The sequence below is a fragment of the Pleurodeles waltl genome, chromosome 6, assembly GCF_031143425.1.
Source record: "Pleurodeles waltl isolate 20211129_DDA chromosome 6, aPleWal1.hap1.20221129, whole genome shotgun sequence".
Lineage (NCBI taxonomy): Eukaryota > Metazoa > Chordata > Amphibia > Caudata > Salamandridae > Pleurodeles > Pleurodeles waltl.
Window position 1 is genome coordinate 111751262 of NC_090445.1, and position 24244 is coordinate 111775505.

Sequence of the window (24244 nt, forward strand, 5' to 3'; positions counted from 1 at the left end):
TCCGTTTCTGGCCGCGGCTGAACCGCCGCGGTCAGAATGCCCAGCGGTGCACCACCAGCCTGTTGGCGGTGCTACCGCGGTCATTCGCCCTGGCGGTTTTTACCGCCAGGGTTAGAATGACCACCTAAGTGATTTGCCCAGGATCGCAGGATGTTGAGCTGCCGACGCCGAGATTAGAACCTGCTCCCCTTAACTCCGACGTCGGCCGTTTAAGCGGTTACAAATAACTTTATCGATTAATCGGTTCGAAACATAAAATGGTGAAATACTTTTATTAAAAATAATTTTACAGCTATTGTAAGAAATGTTATTGCTTCAGTGCTAATTCAATGATAAACGTCCACGTGTATACCTGAACGGCAAAAAACTTTGAAAGTGCGTGACTAAATGTTAACTGTTAAGAATTTCCTTTAGTCGCATTCCATGTCCTGATATATTTTTTTTTGTTTACTTATGCCAGTATTGGAGAGGACCAACTATATGTAAAGTGGTTTTGGCACCAAATGTAGTCGAGCCCGAACTGCTATGGCACCTCGATTTTGGAATGAAACGTGAGCAATCCCAAAAGTATTTCATTGTTGCCTCGTGTCATTTGTGAGGTACACCGTAAACCCCGTGTGACACTGTAAACAAGGGACCTGTGCCGGATTTCCCCACTTTTTCCCACTGCCTCGGGGAGGCTTTCTTTGACAGCACATACGTATTGGAGTCAGTGCCGGATTAGCGGGGTATCCAACTGGATCCCGGCTCCATCATCCTTTTTTACTGGATTTGGGCCGCATTCGAACGACAGTGTCCAGTGCTATTTGCAGATTTTTTTGTCACATTCTGCAACACTTGCTCCTCATCTGCATTTTTTTGTGTCGAGCACGTGGTGAGGGAAGTCTGTTTTGAAGTTCCAGCTGAGCCTAACACCAATGCCTCACTTAAAGGACCGTCAGCACACTATTTATTCGAGCCTTGTTCACCCTGGCTAAAAGCTAGCTGGAGTCTACACATTCGTGAAAATGCCCTTGACACACACACACACGCAGTTTATTTTTCTTCACTGGTGCTTAAAATATGCACTATAAGCAGCGTGTTTTTGTCTTTTCAAGCTATATACATAAGTGGTATGGATGCACTCTAAGAATGTCTGATGTCTCTGTTTATATAGCACTTTTGCACGTTTACTACTTATAAGAGCTAACAGTAGGGTTCTAAAAGTACGTTTTATAGACTCCAAGCAGCTTCTTGATGTCAGTGCATAGTTCAGTAATCTATCTTGTGAAGGATTGAGACTTGAAACTTCCTGTAACACATGGATCTCCTTAACAAAAACAGAATTTTACTGGGCTATCCACATAAAATACAAATATGTGCTCCACATGCTGTGCTTTGTAGTAGGCACATTAACCCTATGTGCTAATTTATGATGGATCATCACAGATCTACCCAGTAAGTGCATTAACTAATGCTTTGATGCCTATAATGCCTTTGAACTGGCTTGGGCCACAGAAATCTCGGCAGCAGCCCCGATAACCCCTTATGATATTGTAAAATGCAGTTTGTTTGTGACCAGTTAAGTAATTAAGAAGAGATTCACTGTCACATTTGTCACAGATGCCAGTTTCTTTTGTGCGAATAGTTAAAAAAACAAAAATGCCTATAAAAGTCGACTGTCGAGCTCTGCTCGTTATGACTTGGCCTCTGTTCTGATGCCACCTCACAGTTTGGGGGATCCTGGAGTATATGGTTTTCATTTATTGTACTGGAAGGATAGAAATGTTTGACGTGGGTCCATGTACCTCTGGTGCTAACGGCCTTCAGCTGGATTTTACTGAAAAGCCCCAAAACCATCATGCTAGGGAACAGGGCCTGACTATGGACAGATCGCCCTTTATGGAGAAGGGCAAGACTGATATGCATGTTATTAAACGTCCTGTTATCTAGTAACCTGGGCAATCTAAAGAAGTGATGGAGAGGAGTGTGGTGTACACGTTTGCGTGCCATGACTGTCTGCTGTTTGTCATTTTGTTTTGATTTTACGGCACACCAGACAGCCTGCAGGGGTTCTTTTGGGATAGTCTTTGCCCAACAGAGAGTGATCTTCAGTGCCACTAATCGGATTCTCACAAAAGAAGTGCCACTGTACTTTCTGAACGTATAGGTTGAGTATACTATTATTGTTTGATGAATCAATCATTACCTTTTAACAAGTACTTCAGCACATGAATTTCCAAAGTAACCAGTCAGTATTTTACATCCCTAAACGGGCATGTTGGTGCCAACCCTTGACTAGCTTTTGGGAGCCAGCTCCTTGTACAGTTATGCAGGTAGGCAGATTCACAAATCTATCTCCTCTTAGTAACTTTCGGCACACTGAGCCTAAAATGATTTTCTGTCGTCCTGTGTTTCGCGCAGGAGCCAAGATAAGCATATTCAGAGCTGGAAATGTGCATGCCACGCTTGCTAAACTGAGATTGTGCTTCTTTTGGAGCAGAATTTTGTCGATGCACGAGCTGATTGGCAAGTAATGCTCCTTCACATTACTGCAAGGATGTGGGAAAAAACCCGGTTTAGTGACACTAAAATAGTTCGGTGCGAAATTTTCATTAAGCTTGTGAAGTTGGCTGAGCTTCGCCCTGTTTTGTTCGGTTGGAGATTGGTGTAACCAGAAAATGTCCTCCAAGAGATATTTTTCCCTCTACCTCGAGGGTATACCTGCGTGACATAGTTTCACCTGGTAGCACAAAAGTTCTCAGGAACGCTGAAATGAAATCTCAAGCACCTCGATCAGACGATGCCCGTGGAAAACCAGCCTCAGGAAAGCCCGTGCACCACTGTCATCTAGTGACCCTTTGTGTTCTCCGAAGATTCTGTTTGGAATTTATTAATCAGCTTGCTTTGGTGTGCTGTTGCCACACACCTTTAATAACGTCTCCTGTTCTGTTGCTGTTCAACTGCAACAATGGCGTATTCCTTGCTCACCATGTCATGCGGAAATTATGTTGTCCACGGTTCCTCAACATGAAGGGTAGTTAGAGATCGTGTGGCATTTAGGGCCAGATGTAGCAAAGGGTTTTACCCATTCTGTGTCTATGGGAAAATGTGTTCGTACATATGGCCCTTAGTGAACTCATCTTCTTTTCTGTTTATAATAAAACTATGGCATCATTTTAAGTGGCATTATTGCCTAGAGGTGCACTTGGGTGTGAGAGCATTAAACGTCCTTGCTGCAGATTGCCAGGACATCATACCTTGTGTCTTTGGAATTGGGGGGCAAGGGTACTCCCCTTTCTCTTAACTTTTATTTTTCAGTTAGCCTCTGCTCACTGAACAAGGGCTTTTGTCTTTGTCCACCTTTCACTCCAAAATAATAGTCTCATTTTGCTCAAGTGATCTCTGTGACTGTCATTTGTGGACCTGCCTGGTTTGGTGTCACTGAACACATGCACATCGATCTATTTCCAGTCTCTTCTTGTTAGTCAGCTTGGGTTCAGAGCCTTCGCTGTAAAAACTCACCTGTTGCTTCCAGTTCCACTCAAACCTGAATCCACGTATTCATTTTAAAATGCCAATCAAGCATCCATCCTTACCTGGCATATTCTGAGAACCTTCAGGGCTCCCCATTTAAAAGTGCATTCTCTGATTGGAACAATCTGTACACACCAGCCTTTTATTTGGTTTACCTTAGGAAGATTTCTAGTTTCATAACAATGCATTCCCATAAATGTTCAAGTGGTAATTGCTATTCCGAGTAGTTTTTATGTCCTTTGCTACCACAATACTAAATAGGTTTGTTCTGTACTCAAATCCTGCCCTTTTTGTCCCCATCTTATCTTTTGCCACTCTGTATGCAATCTTCTGTTCTCCAGTCTTATTCCCTAGGTCTGTAAGCGTCGAGATCCCCCTCAAATAATTCAGTTGTAAATAACTGCAGGACTAATCAAGGTTCGACGTACTTGGAGACTAATCGAAACTATGCACAATTTTGGTAACAGCACGTCCACAGAGGTCACCTAATCATGTGGAACTTAATAAGGAGATACACTAGAGATATCAAATGCTGGGAGTGTTCTCCCAGACAGGGACTTTGTGCCTTCTGGCATTTTTGTCCTCCATGGTTTTGATTGAACTGCATATGTATCTCAGTGAATCTCCTTATTCAGTTGTGTGAATCCCCTGATCACCAAGCACATTTCTCACGTTTACCCTAGGTTGAATTAAACTACGTTTTTCATCATAGTAACCTTGTTTTGTCGTTCAAGACTGACCTTTTTCATGTTTTTTTTATTTTTAATTTTTTTTACTTACTACATTACTGTTCAAAGGAACGTTTCTTCTCATGTACCCCGTTACCCTTGGTTCTTCAATACATAATCGATCGCCCCTTCCTATTGTTTACAACAGTGGTTTCCAACCTGTGGTCCTGGGACCTATAATTCTAACAGATTAGGTCCCAGCTTTTTAAGTAATGAGTCAGTAGGGGGTGCCCCGATTCCAGTAATGATTCAGTGGTGGGTCCCTGGGTTCCAGTAGTGATAAAGTGGGGGTCCACAGGAGTCAGAAGGTTGGGAACCACTGGTTTACAGAATGTAAAGCCATGCTAACCAAGCTGTTGTCAAGATGCACAGTCTTATACAGAAGGCACCTAAAAAGCTTTCAAAATGTGATTTGGCTTTGTTTCCTGAGCCTGAAAGGGCTGTTTCATATAACAGGAGTCAGATGCAAAACAGAATATTTTTGGGAACTGTGACATGCTAAAAAATAGTTCCCCTTGGTATTTTAACTGTGAAGTGTTCTCTAAAACCTGCAATGTCTCTGCATGACTTCACCATAGTGACACTGAAAATTTAGGTGCAAGCAACTTTAGTATAGCGTTACGAGCTGCTTAGTGGCACCATTTCAACGGGAGTGAGAGGCTCAACAAAACTTTCAGATCATATCACCCAAATGTCATAATTCGCCATGAGTTCAATGCTTGTTTCAAAGCTGAAATTGCACCCTCTTCCGAAGGCTGGCATTGATCGGCAGATAGTTTTTGACAAATTGTTATCTGCATGAAATGGCATGGGTGTGTTGCTTGAATTCACATATTTAGACTCCGAAATGTTTGGCACCAAGGCATACTTTTAAAGCTAATAATTTCCAAGTTGTGCTGACTATAATCACAAGAGAATGAAAGCTCTCTGAAACACTTATATACTTTACACACTGAAAAAACCTTTACACAGAGTGTTCCACAGCAAATGAAACACAGCTAAACTTATATGCTGGAGATTGGTATTCCAGCTCCCACTTCATTTGAGATGCTGGGCATCATTGGTCCTCAAAATCTTTGCACAGCTACACCTGGGGTAATACCGCGTATGCCATAAGTAAGCAGAAGGAAGAAGGGGAAAGACACCCAAACTGTTAATTATTTGAATGACCTAGAGGGGTAGCCATCTTTTTTGTCTCAGTTAAAGAAAATGTTCTCTCAGTATCCTTTGAGAAACGCCATCCTTCATCATTCATTTTATGGTCATTAAACACACCCAACACAAACAAGCATCTAACATGTGTAAGAGCATATAAAATACATGTAAGGGATGACCATATTGAGTAAACACATGTTCGTGTGGTTAGCACACTTCCCAAGAGAAATGGGCTGTGTAAACTAGTTCCATGGCTCGCAGGCGGTCGGAGGTTATTGGGCTCCAGTTATGGAAAATTGGAGTAGTTTGCCACTGGTGTTATAAGAATCTCTAATTGGAGTGCATTGTGAAGTCTTTTCTAAATGTCTTTTCCGTTCGTGGCTGTGTCGCAATGAAACACGCCTTGTACCCTCGTTAGTTCTATCAACTTTTGTTTCCTAATCAGTGTGCCTGTGTATGCTTTTTTTTATTTTTATACTCCGTGTGTTTTTTACACGCGCCCTTAAAATTTAGGCATATTTCTGCCCCGTGGAATAACTGCCAGCTATACTTCGGGTATGTTATGCCACACCCTATTTTAGCACAGTAGGGATTAGCCCAGTACCTAATTAGGCAGTCGACTAAGTTATTTTGCCAAGCATTTGTTATTTCCTCTTCAAAGAGGCAAGTCTTTTTCTACTCTACAAAGCAATTTTTGCTTACGAGCCCCTTAGGAAGCATACCTAAAAGTCAGTTTGAATGGAGTCTGCCTACTGATTTGCAGTTTAATCGATCCTGCATTTATTAGGCTTGGCATGAGTTCCCCAGGGGGGCCTCTGTTTCAGAATCTCCCTCCACCTCGATGGCGTTCAAGAATACCCACCTTTGACAACAAGAGCACTCTCCTTTTTCGTGTCGTTGAAGATCTTGCCTGCAGTCTTTCAGTTTCCTCTAGGTGTTTGCTATGTTAAACAGGCTACATTATAACAAAGACCCCGCCTCTTTGATAAGTCACTACTCTTTGTTTCTTCTCTCCTGAAAGGCCACTCTATGGTAGATGCTTACTTTTATCAGCGAATAAGAATTATTTACCTACCAGCGACTATTTAACTCCTTTAAGATTATGAGCAAAGTGAAGGGCAAGGAATCTGAAGCCATATACAGTGCAATAAAAATATTCATAACCTCAAGCTCGTAAAGTTTAGATAGCGCACCACATAGGTAGGGTCACTACACAGATAAATCAGTTGATGTCTAATAGTTACGTAAAGACAGAGACAGGGGTTACTTAAAAACAGTAAACCTCTGTACACATTTCCTTTAGTACATTTAACTATCAGTTATCCCACTGTGCGGGAATATCTTTGTAGAAATAACACTTTTATGTTAAGTGCTCTTCAAAAGCACACCGTATCCCGGGAGGGCTCATTGGCGCTGCAAGTAGGTAGTTATGAAATTCATCTTTTGGAAACTGCAGTGTTTACAGCCTTTTACCTCAAATGGATTTATCCTCAGTTGTACTCTAGTAGAGAAGAGCGTTGCTCCACATGCTGAAAGCCAGAACCAAACAACATTATACCCCAGGTTTTCTGCTCCTAAGATCTGTGATTTAGTCATTAGACCATGTCTCCTCAGCATATAATATAATATCTTTTCATCCGAGTCGTCTGAGAAGGTGAGTGACTGCATTCTGCTGTCTTGAAACCGGGTAATCTAGAATCTGGGCACAGCAGCACGAGTAATTGATACCCTGAGTTCTGTTGGTCTGCTGCTTAATGAAATAAAGTTCGAAGATGCAAATGATAATAATGGCCAGCCTTTACTACTGTTGTCTCTTGTAGTTGCATCCTCAGACCCTGATCCAACAGGACTTGCTTAGCTGCCATTGGGCACTGGCTGAGGACTTGAGTTGTATGGAAGGGTGTCAAAGATAAAGCTGTGACATCAGTTTTGCTAGATTACTCAGGTTTATTGAAGCATATTCAATTAGTGATCGGCTGTACACACTGTCCTATTTTGACCACTGTTGTAAATATACCAGTGTATAATTAACAAGCCTAATTTACAAAATATCCTAAACAATGTCAGTTGTATGAATGATAATACATGCACAGCTAAAATGGGTGGTAACGCTGATCCCACAGAGCACTGCAAACCTGAAAAATGAACGCTGATCTAAAAGTGATTTCCATCGCTGCTCAATAATGGTCCACAACAAGTGAATGACACTGGTTCTGGGCTATTCTCTGGATCCAAGGACTGGTTAGCAGTCCCCAAAATTTGATGGTCCGCTACATGGAAGGACGCCAACAGGTCAAGGTGGACAAAGGCAAATTGTTTTTGTTTTGATCTGGCATTTAGTCATTCATTCAAGAAGGCACCTGCTGTAATTCTGTCCCTGTGTTCACCTAGACACAGAGTTACAGGTGAAGGTGAGAAATGACTGCTGTCTCCTGTAATTTAGCTTGATACAAGATATTGGAAATTGTTTCACATTAAACTGTGTGGGATAGATCCCGCGATGATTGTTTTAGGAGAGCCAAAGCAGAGGCTTTTTTAACATTTAGGAGTATACACCATGTGTAGAAAGCAAATCGTTAAAAGGGGGCAGCAATGTATGCACAGTTAAGCAACGGGTAGCTGTTTCTTAAATAGTGCAAAGAGAGGCAAATATTGTGAGTTAAACCTGAGCATATGCTAGAAATAACAAACTTTACAAATCCTCTGACTGGTTAAAAACCTGCGCATACCGCACTGCTTTGTTCCATTAATATCTACACTTTTACATGAGGGCTGAAGTTAGAGTAAAGACTGACCTTTAGATTTCTTTACATTTGAATCCTAGACATAGAGTACTCCGATAATGAGAATGTTTTTGCGAAGGCCTTTTTTCGAAATGTTAAAGGTGAAGGCTCTTCGAAGTGGACTTGCATCCTCAATAACAATGAGAATATTGTGTCTCAAGATGCTTTTGTACAGTGAGTCTTCTGTCTGTGGTATTGTAAAATAAGTTTCCAAGGTTAGCGATCTAGTTTCTTTTATTATCATCCAGTATTAGTTATTATATGCACACAGTTTTGGAATGTATAGCTGCTGTGGTATATGTATCGTTTACGGATTTGTGTTTGGAAGCTGGTCCTTTGTGCCTACATACAATGTTTATTGTTATCATTACGTCGTCTAAAAACTATAGGAGTCTGAAGTGATCAGGAATGGGTAAACATTTTCACCTTTCTTCATTTGGCGGATCATTGTTTGTATTTGCGTGTACCCTTTCCTTGAGACGGTATTCTATTTGCTGCTGCTTTGCAGTTGTTCAGTGTATTTTGAATCTCAGCAGGGTTCTTTAACCCAATCTCTAGGTTAGAGAGGGGGGAATGTGGAAATCAGTGGTCTGTGGGTCTCTGTGGAGGGTCTTGCCATTCAGGTGGCCCTGAATGTCTTTCTAACAATCATAATGGGAAGGCTAGTGTGGGTTCTCATAGCGAACAGGGTCATCAAGTGGTACTGCAACAAGTGGGACGGTGTGGGGTACTGAATCCTAAGGTGCGGAGGTTATTTGATATACAAGGCATTTTCTGGGTGGGGTTGCTGAATGCCGGATAGGGCAAGCTAAGCCGATGATGGAGCAGATCATGTGTGGCATCTTCATCCTAGAATGTTTGAGGACATCTTCGTGCCCTCGCTTTTTGCAGTTGCTGGGAACATGTAGTGTTGATGTCAGAATGCAGGTTTTTTTCTATATAGGGCTCTGCTGGGTCACTTTCTGGGCAATGTTAGGTCACCCCCTAGTCCAGAATGCAGCCTGACAGCACGGGGTAAGCAAATGCTTAAAAGAATCCTAGAGCCAGTCGGGCACATAGGAATATGCTGAAAACAAGGAATATGCTGTTAGAGTATCCACCAGAAAGAGCATTACTAAAGGGAAGTGACTTATTTAAATGTATATAATATTCTGTGCCAGTGTAGAAAGTTCATGGCGAATGACTGTTAGAAATGTGTTCTCTAATTGGCAGAGGTATACACCCTTGTCCAAACAGGGGACCACAATTTTAGACCGGATAAGTCACAACACAATCCAAGTTATCCTGTGCCCACACTCTCGTTACTTGGCACTGAGCAGTCAGGCTTAACTTAGAAGGCAATGTGTAAAGTATTGGTGCAGAACTTTATACACTAACACAGTGAAAACACCACCAAAAGACACCACACCGGTTTAGGAAAATACATAATATTTATCTGAATAAAATACTGTTTGAACAATGAAAATCCAAGGTACACAAGCAAAGTTATGACATTTTAAAGCTTCAATCCACCTAAAGTGCCTAGAAACACAATAGCTCCAACAGGGGCTATCACGGCATCGTTGACTGAGTCATTACCAACAGTCTGACACCATCGGTGCTGGTCACGGAGTCACAAGGACCCCCCAGGTACAGTACCTTTTTGAAAACAAAAAACAAGGGTGTCGCACAGAGTCGGAAAGAGACGTCGCATGGAGTCTGTGCGGCATCAGTCCCTTACAGCTTATGAGGAAAGAGGCATCAGTTCCGCGCTGCGAAGCTGGTGGAGGTGAGGTGTCGGTTCCGTCCAGATGCAGGGGAAGATGATGTGGTGGCGTCCACGATGTGTTGATTCCTTGTGACCCGGCGGGGATGCTGCTTCTGGTCCATCAGGACGTGATGTGTCGACTTCGCAGTGTCTTGATGACCCTAAGTGACATCAGCGGAGTCACAGCTATGTCGGGCTTGCATTGCAGACCGCAGTTGTTGCGTGCAGCAAGGTCCAAGGAGCGGGAGCAGGCTGCGGCGTCGCTGAAGTCGTACCAGAGTCGCTTGAGTTGGGTACTACCAATAAGCTAGTAGTTGAAGTCTTTGCTCAATCTAAGCCCTTGGAGAGCACTTTTGGCGAAGGCAAAGTCCCTCCAGCACAGTCAGAGGCCAGCAGGACAACAGTCCTTCTCAGCAAAGCAGTCCAGAGAGGAGAGTATTTTGGGCAGCCAGGCAGGTCTTCTCACAGAGGTCAGGTGCAGGTTCAGAAGTGTCTGAGTTGATGGGGTCGGAGACCCAGTTTATAAACCCCAAAATGCCTTTGAAGTGTGGGAGACTTCAAAGAGTGGTTTTTAAGTGCACAAGTTCCTCTTTCGCACCAGTCCTGCCTGCTGGGGAGGTTGGAGGTATAGGGGGTGTTTGTGGGGGGGGGGGGGGGGGGGGGGGGGGGGGGGTTTGATCAGTTCCTTGTGTGAGGGCAGGGCACTGGCTATTGAAATGTAAGTGTCAGGCCCTCCAACCTTCCAGCCCAGGAAGACTCATTCAGTATGCAGATGTTACGGAGTGTCCTGTGTTTGTGGTTGTCTGGGTGAAATGCAAAAGGGAGTTGTCAACCAGCACAGTCCAGACGTTGATTGGGGTCCGGCTGTAAGGCACAGATGGCTTTATGTGCAGAGAAATGCTCACTTTCTAAAAGTGGCATTTCTAAATTAGTAATATAAAATCCAACCTCACCAATAAGCAAGATTTTCTGTTACCCTTCTGGCCGTACTAAATATGACCTGGTTACCCCTTTCAGATCAGAATCTACCACTCAAGAGTATATGAGGGCAGTCCTAGTGCTAGTCTATGATAGGAGCAGGCCTCACAGTAGTGAAAAACGAATTTAAGGGTTTTTCACTACCAGGACACACAAAACACATATGTACATGTCCTGCCTTTTACCTACATAACACCCTGCTCTATGGGTTACTGTGGGTCTACCTTAGGGGTGACTTATATGTAGAAAAAGGGGAGTTTGAAGCTTGACAAGTACTTTTAAATGCCAATTTGAAGTGGCAGTGAAACTGCCCACAGAGGCCTTGCAACGGCAGGCCTGAGACATGGTTAAGGGGATACTTATGTGGGTGCTGCAGGACCACTAGTAGCATTTAATTAACAGGCCCTGGGCACATGTAGTGCACTTTACTAGGGACTTATAAGTAAATCAAATATATATGCCAATTGGGGGATGAACCAATGTTACCATGTTTAAGGGAGAGAGCATATACACTTTAGCACTGATTAGCAGTGTTAAAGTGCACAGAGTCCTAAAACCAGCAAAAAATAGTGTCAGAAAAGTATAGGGAGGCAGGCGAAATGTTGGTGGATGACCACCCTAAGGCTGTCAGGTCGGGTGGCACGGCCAAGATGGCGGCATAGGAGGACACGTTTTGCCGGAGCTCTGTCGCCCAGGCCTGTAATGGCGGCACGTTAGTCCCAGGCCCCCTTCCATTGAGCAGCCCCTGGCGATTCTGGGGCCCAGGGGGTCTGTGGCCGGGCGGGGTGCTCCGGGGCAGGGCGAGGGGGGCTCTGTGGTCGGGCTTCGGCAGCGCTAAGGCCGCGTGTGGCTGGCGCTGCGGGCCGCGCCTGAGGGCCCCGGACGACGCGGGCGGCTCGGCCCTAGCCTGCTGGAGGAGGCGGCAGCTCCGCTCAGGAGCAGAGCGGGCGATGAGGACAAGGCCGCGCAGGTAACGGGTCGGGTGGCGGTGGGATGAGCGCATGGTGCCTGTGCGCGCTCTGAGCCCTCGGCGGAAAGAGAGAGCCTGGAGGTTGCTCAAGGTGGCCCTGCGAGGCCCGGGGTGGCATTGCGAGACCTGGGGAGGCCATTTCTGAGTGTCGGGCCTCCCTGGGGCCTACTGGAGTGGTGGGTCTGAGGGCCCTGGAGCTCCTCCAGAACAGGGGAAAGAAGGAACTCGGCGAGACTGATCGACCCGCGGTGTTACTGGGTGCTGGCGGGAGGCAGTGCTGTGTGGCTGGGGCCAGCCGAACCTGGGGACCTTCGAGTCCGGACATGGCTGATGGGGTCCCAGGGAGCTGGGATGTGGTGACTGGTCTCTGACTGGGGGGGGCAGGGCTTCTGGATACTAGGAGTGGGCCTCGTGAATGTTTCGGACCTTAGTCTGGAGCTATACCTCGCAGTCAGTGGCGTAGCGTGGGTTGTCAGCACCCGGGGCAAGGCAAGTAATTTGCGCCCCCTAACCTGTGGATTTTAGCACTTGCGAGCGCGCCCCCCCCCCCCCCCCCCCCAGATGTTGCGCCCGGTGAGGCCGGCCCCCCCTTCACCCCCCACGCTACGCCACTGCTCGCAGTGGACCTTCTGTAAAGGACTTGAATGTTTATTAATGTGCACCTGTTGTGCTTTCTTGTCTAGTTCTAATTTACTTCCCCTGCTAGAATCTCACTCTCCCTTGGTGCCCGCAATAGTACCCTGTGCTTGTCCTACCCGGGATGGTTCCCAAACCCGGCCCCACCGAGGAGGTCAGCTGTCATGGCTGTGTGCTTTCTTCTTCGCGCCTGAATTTTAAGTGTATAAGCCTCAATGTCAGGGGTCTGAATAATCCTTCGAAGAGGCTAGCAGTCCTGTCCTTAGAGCGCTCGGGGTGCCATGTTTGTCTGCTACAAGAAACACATTTGCTGGCTACTGATGTGTATTGCATGCGCTCTAGATGGTTCCCCCTGCAGTACTGGTCTTCTGCTCCCACTAAGCATGGTAGGGTGGCGATTTTGTTTTCAAGGTCCTTCCCTAGGGAAGTCATTGCTAAGATTCATGAGGTTAAGGGCAGATTCCTGGCTCTGAGAGCTTGTATTGACTCTTTCCATTTCACAATTGCAACCATATACGCGCCAAACACTCAACAAGAAAGCTTTATGAAACAGGTCTTGTCCCCGACACTCACGACCCCGGACAGGGAGGGCGCTGCTTGTGGGAGGGGATTTTAATATTGTCATGGACAATGACTTGGACAGATCGGGGCAGCGATATGGGCAGTCTGGGGCCATGACATTGGCTGGGTTGCAGTGGCTGGCTGACTGCGATCTGGAGGATATTTGGCAGACAGCTCATCCGGGCACGGATAGATTATTTTTTAGCCTCCTAAGAGTTTCGTTTTAGGGTGCGGGAGACTTCAATAGAGCCCAGGGCTCTGGCGGATCACGCTCCTGTTTTTGTGATGGTTCACCTGGGTCGTGACCGAGCACGGGACTGGGTTGGCGCTTCCGAGACACGATTTTGCAATCTCCGACATGGTGCTGTGAGACGAGCGATTAGAGACCATCTTGCCCAGAATGATAATAGGCTAACTAGTTTAGAGACTCTCTGGGCTCTGGGAGGCGCTTAAAGTGGTCGTACGGGGGATGTGATATCCCTTTCAGCTAAAGAAAATAAGGCTAGCAGGGACCGGAGGGAGGTTCTGGAGAAGCGAGTGGCCGCCCTGGAGCGCTCTCATAAGCATACGGGAGCTCCCAGTGTCTGGAGAGAGTTAGAGAAGGTGTGCATGCAGTTGAAGAGGTTGGATTGGGACAGAGCGGAATATGCGCTAGCGCGACAAACACAAATATTACACAGGTGGCGATAGATGTGGGAAACTCCCGGCTCAGAAGCTAAGGGCTCAGAGGCATGCCTCTGCCATAAAGATGATGCGTTCCCCCTCTCAGGGGGTGGCGCACACTGATACGCAGATCGCAGAGGCCTTTTCCGAATTTTACAGAGTGTTGTATGCGGAGGACACGACCATTGCTCTCTGCCCCTCCTCCTATCTGTCTGATTGTGAAGTTACGCCACTCAGGGAGCAGGATGCAGATCTCCTTGACCAGCCTATTCGGTTGGAGGAGGTAATTTCGGCCATCTCGCGTCTAAGGGTGGGGAGATCGCCTAGTCCGGATGGCTTCACTCTGCTTTTCTATAAAACCTTCTGTCCGGAGCTGGCCCCTGTGCTCGCCCAGCTGTTTAACTCTTTTACAGAGACCAAGACCCTTGCCCCCAGTATGCTTGAAGCCCTTATTACGGTTATTCATAAACCCGGGAAGGCCCCGGAGGAGTGTGGATCACATCGCCCTATTTCGCCCCTAAACATAGATGCCAAGCTGTTCACAGGCATATTAGCACAGCGCCTCAACCCCTATATGCCCGGGCTAATTGACCCAGACCAGCCTGGTTTTATACCTCAGCGGCAATGCGGGGATAATACGAAATGGATTCTCTACACCTGTTAGATAAAACGCATAGGTCCCATAGGGAAGCTCTCCTTCTCACTATTGACGCAGAGAAGCGTTTGATAGGGTGCACTGGCCCTATCTTTTCCGGGTGTAGCAGCGCTTTGGGGTTGGGCCGACACTCCGTTTCCGATAAGAAGAGGAACGAGGCAGGGGTGCCCACTCTCCCTGCTTCTGTTTGATGCCTGTAACTCGCAGGTCAGCTCGAAGTCTTTGAGCCAGAGGCTCCATATAGAGAGCAAATTTGGGGGGGGGACTATCACCTGATCAGTCTCTACGCTGATGATGTGATCCTTGCGTTGGCAGAGCGTGTGACCTCACTTCCAGCGCTCGCAGACGCTTTGCATGCATTTGGTACAGTTTTGGGGGTTCAAAGTTAATATGCAGAAATCTCAGATCCTGAACCGGTCAGTCTCCCCGGACCACGAGGAGGAATTACGTTCTAGATTCCCTTTCTTATGGGCATCGTCGCACATCCCATACCTGGGCATAGTCTTAGCAAAGACGTCTTGTTTGAATTATGCTGCCCTTTCCAGAGAGGTACTAAAAGACTGAGAGCTATGGGGGAAGCACAAATTATCCATGTTCGGCAGGATCGCGGCAATTAAGATTACCATTTTGCCGCGCATTCTCTATCTGTTTCAGACGCTTCCTCTGACTCTGCCGCCAAATACCATAGCTACGCTTCAAAAGGCGATTCTAAAGTTTTTTGGGGCTGGAAACCCACAAAACATCTTATATCGTTCAAAGCTTGGGGGAGGACTGGGGGTTCCGTGTCTGTTAAAGTATTACCAGGCGGCTCAGTTGCGCTTTTTCCTGGAGTGGAGTCGTCAGTTGACAGAGAAACACTGGTGCTTCATGGATCAGGTGGTTGCAGGGTCCCATATCTGGAAGGAACCCTGGCTGCGACGTAGGCATAGAGAGACAGGACTTTACTCATCCCCCATCACTGGTGTGACTCTTGGGGTGTGGGATGCGGTGGCGACTAGATGCGGCTTGACGACTTTCCCTTCCCCCATGACGCCGATATGTGCGAACCCTGAGTTTGCCCCTGGCCTACACTCGGAGGGCTTTCAGGGCTTGCAGGCGAAAGGGTGTAAAAGAGTAAGGTGTCTATTCGACGTTGATGGTATTATCCCCTTTGACCAGCTGAGGAAGACCTATGACCTAACGGAAGCTGATAGATTGCCGTATTACCAGGTCCGTCACTGGGTACTGCAGCCAACAGTTAAACCCCTAGTGGCTAGAACACTTACATAATTTGAGAAATGGCTGGTAGGGAAGAAGGATGATAAGTGATTGATATCTGAAATCTATGCGCACCTCCTTAAGGCCACACCGCTCTCCAAGACGAAGGGGCAGAAACGATGGGAGAGGGAGAGAGTTGACAGAGGAGGAGTGGGTGGACATATATTTTAGGGTACACCACACAGCTCACAATACACCGGGAGCTGAAACGGTCTACAAGATAGCTACTTCCTGGTACTACTCCCCTGTGAGGGTGCTGGGGTGGGACTCTGCCAAATCTGAGCTCTGCTGGAGAGGGTGTGGTAATACGGGCACTCTCATTCACTTATGGCACTGCCCGAAACTGCAAAGATATTGGAACAACATTTTGGACGACATAAACAGGGTATTCCACACAGAGATTCTGAGGTTCTCGACATATACTATCTTTGGGTTGCCCAATCTTCTCACCTTCCCCCTCCGGTCTTTGAGAAGTCGACTGATCGCTCTTGCCCTCAATGCGGCACATCAGGTGCTTCTTGGACTCTGGGGCACGGATACAGTTCTGAGCTATACCTCGTGGCTTCATAAGCTCTGGTATATCTTAGCGATGGAGAAATTAACCTTGTCAGCCAACAAGAGAGCAGACGGAACTGAAGTCCTGTGGAGGCTGTTTATTCAGATTCTATCTGCGGAATTTAACGAACTTACGTGTCCTGCATACTTACGAGTGCTGCGATTGCTTAGCGATACCTGATTGGGGTGGAGGCGCTCAGGGAGGGGGTGGGCGATGAGATACAGACCTGGTGGATGGTTGTAGGGGAGGAATCTGGCTGTGTGTTGATGGGAGGAGTGAGGTTGCTCTATTTTGTTTTTCTCTGTTCTATATTCTTTTTCTTTCTTGCTGGTTTCCTATTATATGATACCTGTTCTTGTTACTACTGTTTGAGGTGAGAGAGAGGCAATGTTGCGCTGAGTCCAAGATATATCCGTTCCCTTGCCTGAAACCCGTTTTTGGGGCCACGGATAGATGATATTTGCTGCTGGCCGGGAAAGTTGTAGGCATAGAGCTGTGTAATGTGGTCTTACCTCTTAAATCAATAAACAGAGTTGATCTATAAGGCTGTCGGGTCTAACAATGACTAATCATAAAATGTGGGTATAATTGTTCCACTGTCAATGTCTTGGGTATTCCCATCAATATATGTGCAAGGTTTCCATATGTTCATAGATATTTGAGTTAAATATTTGATCTTTAAGTGAATATTTGAAACAGTGGGGCTAAGGTGTGATCTGTTTTTTAAACTTCATATTTTAATAAAGAGTATAACCACAACAGCACCGTTTTCACAACAGTGTTGTAAGCAATGCAGCTGAGCTGATTTAGACACTTAAAGTAGTTAACCACAACAGGAAAGCATAATATCTGGGTGAGCTTATAAATTGATGCATGTTGTTCTGACATTGCATTTTTTCACACAGGTGTTGTTTTGGCAAGAAACATTTAACGCATCAGTCATTCCTTATCAGCTCTGTTGTATTTCCATTCAACTCATTGTGGCTAGGGTGTTTTGTCCGCGTATAATTATGTACATCTTCATTTCGTCTTTGTCATCCATTTGTAGATTTCCCCATTGACCACATTGAGTAGTCTCTGTTAACTCCACCTGCTGTGCTTCCTTCAGTCGTATTGTCTTACTCGATTCTATAGGTGGCTTTGCCAGCTATTATTGAACACACAGTTCAATATATATCTGTAGAGGAGGATTGAAAACAATTCATGTTTGCCACTCTTAAAACCATTTTTTAAATATGTACTTAATCTATTATTGCCTTCTCTGACAGCTCCTGTTCAGAGCCAAGTTTGTATACTAAATGACATTATGTTAAACAAATACTTTAGTTTCTGTGACACTGATTCGTCCATTTTACTTGGTATATAATCAAAACCATTGCCTTTTGCTTGATAGCTGCTAACCATAACTTAATAATAATTTTAAATTACTTAATAGAGCGAGGTTGACCCAGCATACGTGTAGGGGCACTGAATCCATGCCAGATTTTCTGATAGCCACATTAGATGAATTCACATACATTTAGGCTATCCTGTTTTCAGGTTTTATTTTTTTCTGTGGTGTTTTCTCAGTTTTTTCAAACCTTTCGAAATCTGAGCTAGTAATTGTTTATTCAGATGGCTAACCCACACAATAACCGAAAATTGTTTTTTTTACAGTGTTCATAAAACCTTTTTTTGCAGTCATTTTGATAAAACTCATATTTAATTTAAAGGAGAAGTAATGTGGGGCATTTAAAGTCTTCCTATTGGCAGTTTGCCCGATAGACATATGTTTTAAGCAGTGCATATTGCACTCTTACTGACTTCGATTAATGGGATGAAAAAGTAAGAGTGCATTATTCAAATTTTTTCAATAAACATATCCTGGGCAAGGGTTCGAGCCATTTACCAACTCCTAACTGAGCATTATGACACTGTAGGGGTGCCCAACCCCCTCGTGCAACATTTAACATTTTTAATTACTCCAAAATAATTTTGAGCCCCCTGCATTCCGAGGCACCTGAAACTTGATGCTTTTGCACTCTTTGCCTGACTACATTATGATGGTGCTCCTGCTGTGTGGACATTAATGGCTGTCAAGTGTCCCCATGGCAGTTGCCCTACTTTGTCAGTCCTGACCTTTTAACAACCATTACATTGTATCCTGGGCCTTGAACGTTTGCTATTAACATTGTAACTGTGGGCTTAAAAATCCCAGCGTAAAGTGCTGTTGAGTAAAAAGCCAAGATTAGCTGAAAATATTACACATAACAGTGGCATGCATTGTAACTGTGAATGTTGTTGATATGTAGAAAGTCTTGTCGTGTTTTCACTACATCCCATGTGCTTGGTGACAACACTCTTTCCACAGGTAACTGTCACCACACCTTGCACTGAATGTTTAAAGCGTGAGATGTTTGCCATGCTATCAATACTTACTTGTTAGAAAAGGGGGCTGATATATCAAAGGGTTTTTACCCATTCTGTCTGTGGGTAAGTATGATAGTACATTTTGGCCCAGATGCTTATGAGCCATCCATTTCACCACTCAGTGAAAGAATTAAACACTGGCAAATATCAAATATGATTTTAATATTCCTAGGTTCTCTAGTGGATAAAATAATTAGATCAGACCTAGAACATGTTTCTAGCCTATAAATCTATAATCCAAGAACACAAAACTAGAGGAAAGAAAGGGAAGAAGGGACACATTTTAGTGACATCCAATAAAAATAAAACTCAAGCTGATTAATTTTAGGCCAAATTGCTGCTACTTTGTATTACAAAGTTACATTGTGTTGGCCCCTTCAGAAAGAAAAAAAAAATACCTATTCTCGCTTGTTCTCCTTTACTTGGATGACATTTTAGTTTGTGGTTGTGCAGGTGTCTATCAGTGTTTATATGTTTACAATCATGAGAGTTGTCTTCCGTTTGGTGAGAGGATAGCCAGCATACATTTAACCAAGGGGCAAGACACTCCTTTACATAATCACTGGTGAGCCTGAAAATGAGCCAGAGCTGTTATTCTTGGACCTTGGACACCCATGTAAGAGTTCAATTGGCATAGACGTATTTTTGTTTAGTGCATGATTCAGCAACTGTAGTGCCTTTAAAATAGGTGATGGACACGTATTTGTTTTTAAGTCTGTAATTCACATTCCCCTTCTAGGGGAAAATATATGGATTAGAAGGGAAGGGGGCCAATGCTCATCTAAGGTTGTCTACATTGTGGTGCCAAGAAACGAGATCTAAATCATGTCTTCTTATTCTGGCTGGGTCTGGTATTGGGTCTGGGTCTTTCATGTCTACATAGAAAGCTATTTTTCCGGTTATTTCGAAGTATTTAATAGCAACACATGGGGAAGCACTTTACTTATTGTTACATATATCCACTGTGAATGTTTGCTATCACCTGATTCATTTTTTGGGATCTTTTCTTGTACGGTAACGAGTCACTAATTTTCAGAAAATTATTTAGTGATTGTTACTGTAACTGATAGATTTCATTAATCTTGTATTATACTTATGTTTCTATATGCTTTTTATGTGGCTTCAAGTGGCTTCTGGGAAACAATTTTCTGAGTAAATAGAGCAGCAAGTGATTTGAAAAGAAATGCTTCCTGCAGAGGAGGAAGAACATGAGCTGCAAATGTATGAAACCTTCCTAATGGCAGAGGAAAACAGAAGATTGAAAGAGCTACAAGTAGAACAAGAAGAGCGAATGGCCAATGACGTTACAAGGATATTAATTATATAGCGCTTACAACTCCTGACGAGGCGTCGAAGCGCTTTTTGGCGAGTAGCACCCTACTCTGAAACCCAAAACGATTAGTGGTGGATTAGTATAGGGAAGTATGAGTACAGTATTCGTATTAGTATGAGTTGATTTGAGTAGATGATATGTGAGTTTGTCAGTAGGTTTGAATAGAATAATGTAGGGAAGAATCCAGAAGTATTAATTGGGAGTTGATAGTAATAGGATGAGGCTTGGGATAAGTAAAGGAAAGATGGAGGAGGGAGGAGTCTGTAGAAAGGGGTTAGGGAGATCATAATAGTAGAAGGGGTTTTGGATGAGTCAAAGGTGAGATAATTGAGGATGAATTTAATAGAGTTGTTTGGGAGATCATAGTAGTAAACTGAGGTTCGGGCTGAGCCAGGAGTGGTAGAGGAGGGGAGAGCTTAGGCAAGGTGATTTTGGAGATCATAGTAGTAGAATGGGTTTAGGATGAGTCAGAGAGTGGGGATGGAGGATAGATTGAAAGAGGTATAGGGTGATGGGGACAGAGTAAAGCTTATGAGAGAGAGTTTTTTTCTTTCCTCTTGTACAATTTCAAAGATCGGTGAGCACTGAACAACCTCAGGAGCTGCTATTGAGTCTGATAAAGCAGATTGTTCAGTTACCGAGCCAGCTGCAGCAGAATAGCAGGCAGCGCTGTATGCAATTAGAGTTTAAGGCTCTAGAACTGTTTGCAGACCCCAAATGCTAAGACCTGTTGCTACTACAATTATGGTGGTCTCCATGCCATTAAGAGGGCATACACCTGACCGCCAAACCTCTTTTATTGAGATGCTTGTTTAGGTGCAAGGTCGGAGTCTTCTCCAGTATCTTACTAAAAGTAGATGGCTAGCTATAGGTCTGACACTGCTAGCATCGTCTGGACCCGAGATCGGCTTTTTTGCAAACAGGGATAGCAGGGCCTGTGTAAATGGCTTGATTGTAAAGCCTTGTGACTGTAGCAAATGAATAGTAAAACAAAAAGATGAAGAAAACACCTATGAGAAGGAGGAGTATAGCCATCCAGGTTGTATTGACAGACTGTCGCTTTAACTTTTGAGTAAAGAGAGGACGTCATCTTTTGAGATTAATGTTTTGAGGAGCTCTATCTAATGGTTTGCCGTGTTTTGAAAGAAACTGGGCCAAACATTTGCAGATGTCAGCCTTACCAATCGGCCTAGTACTCGTTTTTTATCAAATAATTCCTTTTTTTATTTTTGCACAATACTGTTAAAGATGCCCTAAGTAGGGCTTACCTTGGAGTCATCTAACTGGGTTTGTTTTTGCTACATTGGCCATCTCAGTGTGCTGAATTTGCTTTGACTTTTCAAAACAGCTTTATGATCTAGGGGAAGTGGAATTTTGTAAACACTAAGACGGTCATTATGACCCTGGTGGTCTTCAAACTGTCATGGTGGTGGGTTGACCGCTGCCAGTGTGGCGGTCCGGCAGCCACATTACGACTGTGGTGCTTGCTCCACGGTCAGACCGCCACTTTTCGGCCACCTGACGGTCTGGCAGTCACATTATGACTGTTTTGCTTGCTCCACGGTCAGACCGCCACTTTTCGGCCACCTGACGGTCTGGCAGTGTTGTTGATCCCAATCCACCAGGGCAGCACTGTAAACAGTGCTGCCCTGGGTATTACAACCCCCCCTTCTTCGCTGGCGTTTACATGGCGGGTGCCGCGCCATATAAAGGCTGGCGGAGATGGGGTGCAAGGGGCCCCCGTGGCGCTTTTCACTGCTTTGCAGACAGTGAAAAGTGCAACGGGTGCTAGTGTACCATAGGCACTGCAACATTGCAGCCAGCTCAATTATGAGCCGGCATCAATGTTGTGGGCTGTTTCCCGCTGGGCCAGAGGGCTGAAACTCTGTAATGGGGCACGTCGGAAGGGGACCACACTGGCAGTAACCTGACAGCGGGAGTTTGGCGGACAGTTTTTTCCACCCGCCAAACGCTTAATGAACCACTTGTTAGTTTTACTTCAGATTGAGAGAGGGAGATATCCGTTCACAATTTGGTAAAAGAGTGGGGGGGAGCTGGAGCCTTGGAAAATAGGGTGAATGCTTCTGTCTGATATTCTTCAGTCACTACCCCTGATTTGTCTGAAGTTGTTAGAAAGTTGATCCTAAAGGCTTAGTTTTGTAGAGTTTAGCAAATCACATGTAGTTGGGTTCAGATCTAAAGGTAGGATTGAGACATTCCACAGTCTGGGTCTCACTGTACTCCTTGAGATCTACCTCTGTTTCATTTTCTTGATCTGGGGATCAAGTCAATGGATCATGAGCAGACATTTCTTGGTGATGTGCAATTAGATCATGTATCTATTTGGCCTTTACCCCAATAGTCTTTGTGGTCCATGCATAGAACATTGAATTTGACATCCGCTTATACTGGAAGCCAGTAGAGGGCGTTCACTTAAGGCTTGATGTGATCCGTTTTGCAGAGGTGTTTGTAATCTTCCAAGGAGTTTCTTAATGAGAACATTGTCTGGGTCATGGGCGCAGAACTCCACTATTGGAGAACTCCACTACATCAAAAATAATTTCTTGACTGTTTTTTGCCTATGACCAGGCATAACTCTGCGTTTTGGCTTGGTTCAGGTCCAGAAATACTACATACATGCATGCATATTATTACAATAGTCTAGGTGTGACATGACCACTCATCTGGTAAGTCTGGAATATTGGGAGGAGTTTATGTATACTAGGTAGAAGAGCTGGATACTGATATTCTTGACAGTTGTGTGTAACGAGAGCTGGAGGTGAAAATTATCTTCCGATTGTTAGCTTTTAGAATGGCTGAAGAGGGGTTCCGAGGCTACGGTGAAAGTTAAGGTAATTTCACAGGTTTAGTTTCTCCCATCATGACAAAGTCAGTCTTGGCTCCTTTCAGGAAGTGATGCTTTATACAGTGGTGCATATGGTCCAAACGTGGTGGTGATGGTTGAATTGTTGGCTGTCAAGACATGGATTTACACATCATATGCACATATTTGGAAGTTTATAAGGTACTGCTTGAGTAACCATGTGGTTGAGCATATATAAATGTTGAACATGAAGCAACATAGAGATAATCAATCACATTTATTTGGTAGAGGGAAAATATCTTCCCATATACTAGGGTGAATTTCGGATTTGAACAATAAATGGGCCAATGTGTCTCCTTGTTGCTAAGCAGTTTACTTTTGAAGGGAGTAAGGTATAAATAATGAGCTTGATTTAGATATTTCATCAGTAAAATAGAAAATGTTTGAGTTCAGGTCTCCAGTTTCTTTAACATCTGTGTCAACATGTATCTTTGTTGTTTCACAGTTACTTGTCCCCTGGAATGGCATTTGTTTTCAAGCCCCGCACATCATGAATTGAATATGCTTACAACATTTTAAGGTCCCCCCAGTTTAGGGCAAATGTAAAAAGAAGACAACAAAGTCATATATTATTGTGAGCTGCTTCTGTAATCTGCTCCTTCTTGGAGTGGAAGACTTCAGTCAGAAAGTTTCTATGGCTTAAAGTTGAATGTTGGATCATCTGAGGTTTGGTTCTGAGCTGTACACGTGCAGTCTGAGATTATGTAGAATGAGTTTTCATCTAGCATTCTAAAATGTACATTTGTTTTATCTTTCAGATCAATGAATTGAGTAATGTTCCTGTCCCAGTCATGTTGATGCCTGATGACTTTAAAGCCTACAGCAAGATTAAGGTGGACAATCACCTTTTTAACAAGTAGGTTTACTCCTTGTGCATACTACCTAGTGTTGACAGTTCGTAATGTTTTGCAGAGTATTCATTTACTAGTTTCTCAGTTGTCATATAAAGTATGTGCATTTAATTTTGTGTTTGGTCAAAGAAACTTTCTACAATGTACATCTAGGCTTAAGTCCACAAAACCTAATTTTCTCCAGCACATCTTCACTGGTTTAATATGATTGCATGTTTCTAGACTTCATGTAATAGGGTTTTTGGAGCTACAGTTTAAACTATACTGAGATCACAATTACAACCTGTTATATTTACATGCAGAGAAGTTATTTTGTTATGTTATTTTGCATTTGTGTAGTGTCAGTCACCATAGTTCTGGAACACAGCATATTCTCTATCTTGACGCCCTGTTTTGCCGATCTTGGAAGGCCATTGAACTCAAAGAACCATTATTTGATGGAGAATATTTTGTTGATTGACTAAAGTTTAGAAGCTTTGTTGGGGGGGAAATTATCCGATGCTCGACTCAAGTGGGGTTTATTTATATGCCTCACTATCTAACTCTTGCTCTTACAATGCCA

At 44.3% G+C, this 24244-nt stretch overlaps 1 protein-coding gene across 1 annotated transcript in view; it reads left to right on the top strand.

Moving 5' to 3' along the window:
- The window catches only part of PIP4K2B (phosphatidylinositol-5-phosphate 4-kinase type 2 beta), a 320769-nt gene that overhangs the window by 90166 nt on the left and 206359 nt on the right, over positions 1-24244 (top strand). The window contains exon 2 of the mRNA XM_069237479.1: positions 23590-23687. Coding sequence (XP_069093580.1) covers positions 23590-23687 — 98 coding nt within the window. The remainder of the gene's footprint in view (positions 1-23589; positions 23688-24244) is intronic.